Source organism: Gekko japonicus, unplaced genomic scaffold (assembly GCF_001447785.1).
Source record: "Gekko japonicus isolate JY-2015 unplaced genomic scaffold, Gekko_japonicus_V1.1 scaffold2359, whole genome shotgun sequence".
Lineage (NCBI taxonomy): Eukaryota > Metazoa > Chordata > Lepidosauria > Squamata > Gekkonidae > Gekko > Gekko japonicus.
The window spans coordinates 22,766-26,374 of NW_015160293.1; the positions used below are offsets into that span (position 1 = coordinate 22,766).

The 3,609-nt window shown below is 55.5% G+C and overlaps 1 protein-coding gene across 1 annotated transcript; it reads right to left on the minus strand.

The window, feature by feature from the left end:
• Positions 1–450: 450 nt before the first annotated feature.
• LOC107114472 (uncharacterized protein K02A2.6-like) lies at positions 451–2,622 on the minus strand (the record flags this gene model as incomplete). Its single annotated transcript, XM_015415973.1, has 2 exons — positions 451–1,287; positions 1,438–2,622. Coding segments are annotated over 2 exons (2,022 nt in total), but the record flags the coding sequence as incomplete, so codon positions are not given.
• Positions 2,623–3,609: the final 987 nt, after the last annotated feature.

Here is a 3,609-nt window from a genome sequence, read left to right on the forward strand (position 1 = left end):
CATTTGCCGCGAACGCTGGGACCTGCGGAGCGGTGCAGGCACCACGGGCAGACAAGGTTGTGGGTCAGAGTGGGGTTCACTACAGCCTGGATCAGGCACAGACTCGACTGGGATTTCAGCCCCGCACACAGGGTTCTGCCCTGACTCGGGGACAGTACCGGGCCTTTCGGTACTCACCGCCTGCTCTGGGGGTGTCCACTCGACATCAGGGGATTCAGCCGTCGGAGAGTCAGCGCTGTCCCTAGCCCAACGTCTCCTTAACTGATCTATGTGGCGCCGCCATATTCGACCGTCAGCTAACTGCACCACATACATTCGAGTACCCACAGAGTCGGATATAACCCCAGGAAGCCATAAGTGCCCGTTTGCATAATTTCGTGCGAAAACCTTGTCCCCTTTTTCAAACATGCGCACCTTCGGTTGCGCCGTGGTACGCTCGGATTGCTCTTCAGTGAGGTCTGGGTGCATTCGGTTCAAACGGGTCGTGAGTCTCCGCCCCATTAACAATTCGGCCGGACTACGGCCTGTAGCACTACAGGGGGTGGTGTGCTGCAGCAAAAGAAAGGAGCCCAGCCTCTGGCTCCAGTCCCCTTCGTCCATTTTACCCAGGGCCTCTTTGGCCGTCCTGACCATCCGTTCGGCTTGGCCATTAGATGCCGGATGGAAAGGGGCCGAAGTCATTTGGCGTATGCCATTACTCGTGAGGAAGAGCCTAAATTCCTCAGACACAAATTGAGGCCCGTTGTCACTGACGATGACGTCAGGCAACCCGTGGGTGGCAAAAAGTCGGCGGAGCGCATGGATCACAGCAAGTGATGTGGTCGATTTCATATGCACGACCTCCAGCCATTTGGACATAGCGTCCACCACAATTAGGAACATTTGCCCTTGGAGAGGGCCAGCAAAATCTATATGCAATCTGGCCCAGGGTTTACCAGATGACTCCCAGCCTTGGGGTGTAGCTTGTGGGGGATCGGGTCTGACTTGCTGGCATTTGGGACACCCTCGTACCCATTCTTCGATCTCTTTGTCCAGCCCCGGCCACCAGACATACCCTCTGGCCAACGCTTTGGTGTGTACCATACCGGGGTGACCCTCGTGCAGCGACTCTAACACTCTCGTCCTGAGTTTGTCAGGAACCACCACCCTGTTCCCCCATAATACACAGCCCTTAGAAATGGATAGTTCATTTTGACGGCTTTTGTAAGGGCCGAACTCCGGTTCAACGCTTCCAACCGGCCACCCCCTCCAAACCCAGTTTAATACTCGGGACAGCACGCTATCCTTGGCCGTGTGTGCTGCAATGTCCCTGGATGATACCGGGGGTCGAGGAAGCTCCTCAATTGCCAAGACCTCACAGGCGGGGGCAGGGTCTGCGCCAATGTCCGGCACCGGGCACCGGCTGAGGGCATCCGCATGCCCAATCGCTTTCCCAGGCCGGTGCTCTAAGTCAAAATCATAAGCCTGCAAAAATATCGCCCATCTAAGCATGCGTGGGGACATGATGTTTGGCAATTGCTTATCGGGCGCAAAAATCCCCAGTAGCGGCTTGTGGTCAGTGACCAGCAAAAATCGTCTGCCAAAAATAAAATCATGGAACTTTTTGACAGCCGCTACCAACGCCAGACCCTCCTTGTCTATCTGGGCATAGTTCCGCTCTGCCGCAGATAGTGATCTAGAATAAAAAGCGATAGGCGCTTCGCTCCCATCAGGCATCAGATGGCTTAAAACTGCGCCTACTCCAAACGGTGAAGCGTCAGCAGCTAACACCAGGAGCTTGTGTTCATCATAATGCGTGAGTACGGCATTAGATGTCAGCAGCTCCTTGACTCCCACAAAAGCCTTTTCCTCGGCCTGCCCCCACTTCCATTTTGCCTCCTTGTGCAAAAGCGCGTGCAAAGGGGCCGCCACTGATGCCTTATGCGGTAAAAACGCATGATAAAAATTCAGGAGTCCTAAAAAGGATTGGAGCTCCTTCTTACTCACCGGCCTGGGGGCGTTTTGGATTGCAGATACCTTCTCATCCGTGGGGTGGACTCCCTCTGCGTCAATGCGAAACCCCAGGAAGTCCACACTTTCCACCCCGAGCGTGCATTTTGAGCGCTTAACTCTGAGGCCGGCATTTTGAAAACGCCTGAGGACCTCTTTAACCCGGTCCAGTAGTTCCTGTTCAGACCCGCCCGCAATCAGCACGTCGTCAAAATAGGGCACTGTGCCAGGTACCCCCCTTAGTAGACGTTCCATGAGGCCCTGAAAAATCCCAGGTGCTACGTTGACCCCGAATTGCAGCCTGTTCACTTTAAAAGCCCCTTGGTGGGTTACAATTGTTTGGGCCTCGGCAGCCTCCGGGGTGACAGGCAACTGCTGGTATGCCTGGGCCAGGTCAAATTTGGCGAAAATCTTGCCACCCCCCAGGGAAGCCAAAATGTGGCTTATTACCGGGACCGGGTACGAATGTTGCTGCAGCGCCTTGTTAATCGTACATTTGTAATCGGCGCATAGTCGTATGGACCCATCTGATTTGACAGGGGTTACGATCGGGGTCTCCCATTTGCTGTATGGTACTGGCTCTAAAACCCCTTGCTCAACTAGTTTGTCAATCTCTTTTTCCACCTTATGTTTGAGAGACACAGGTACTTTCCGATACTTCAACCTAATAGGTTTGACTGACGGATCTAAGTCAAACGCAACCGGGGGGCCCTTGTACCTTCCCAACCCTTCGGCAAATACATCAGGGAACAGGTCGTACAGCATGCCCCATTTATTTTCAGACATCCTGTTAATCCCAGAAATACCGATGCCCAATGGCTCAAACCAATCTAACCCTAGCAGGTTAACCCGGTCTCCCTCTGCAATCAGGAATGACAGTTTAACACATTTCCCCTTATACTCAACAGTAACAGAGTCCCGTCCGGCCAAGGGAATTCGGTTGCCCTGGAAGTCGGACACTCTGGTTCCCGCAGGCTGGAGCCGCCGCCGGCTTCGGTTCGGGAACAACTGGCGCCAGGACGCGGCAGAAATCACCGTCACGGACGATCCTGAGTCCACCTCCATTGTACAGGGTCGGCCGTCGAGGAGTGGAGTCACGGTGATCTTGCCCTGGCTGCTGGTGCGATTTACGGCCGATGCGCTCGACAAGGTCGCCGTCAACTGGCAGCTTGCTTCCGATGCTGAGGAACGGGTCTTGCCTTGGGTGCTGACTGGAGTGCCCCTCTGCGCTGACCGGTTGTTAGTTGAGGGATCCTTCTTCGCTGATCTGCAGACTCTGGCCAGATGACCACGCCGCCCACACGCTCTGCAGTCGACATCACGAGCCCAACAGGAGCCGCGCTGGTGCTTCCCGCCACAACCGGAGCAAGGCTTGACGTTGGTAGTCTTCGCTGGGGTCCGCTTGCCTCGAACCGCGTTGACGTCATCATCCGCGTCTTCGCCCTCGCTGTCTCGTTGAGCGTGTATACTGGGCTCTGCCACCCGCTGGCGGACCTCCTTCGTGGACTTCTCCGCTGCTTCCGCGGCCACGGCCTCTTCGTAGGCCACTGCCCAGGTCAGGGTGGTGCGGGCGAACAGCCTCTGTTGCAGCCTTTCATCTTTGAGACCGCAGACGAGACG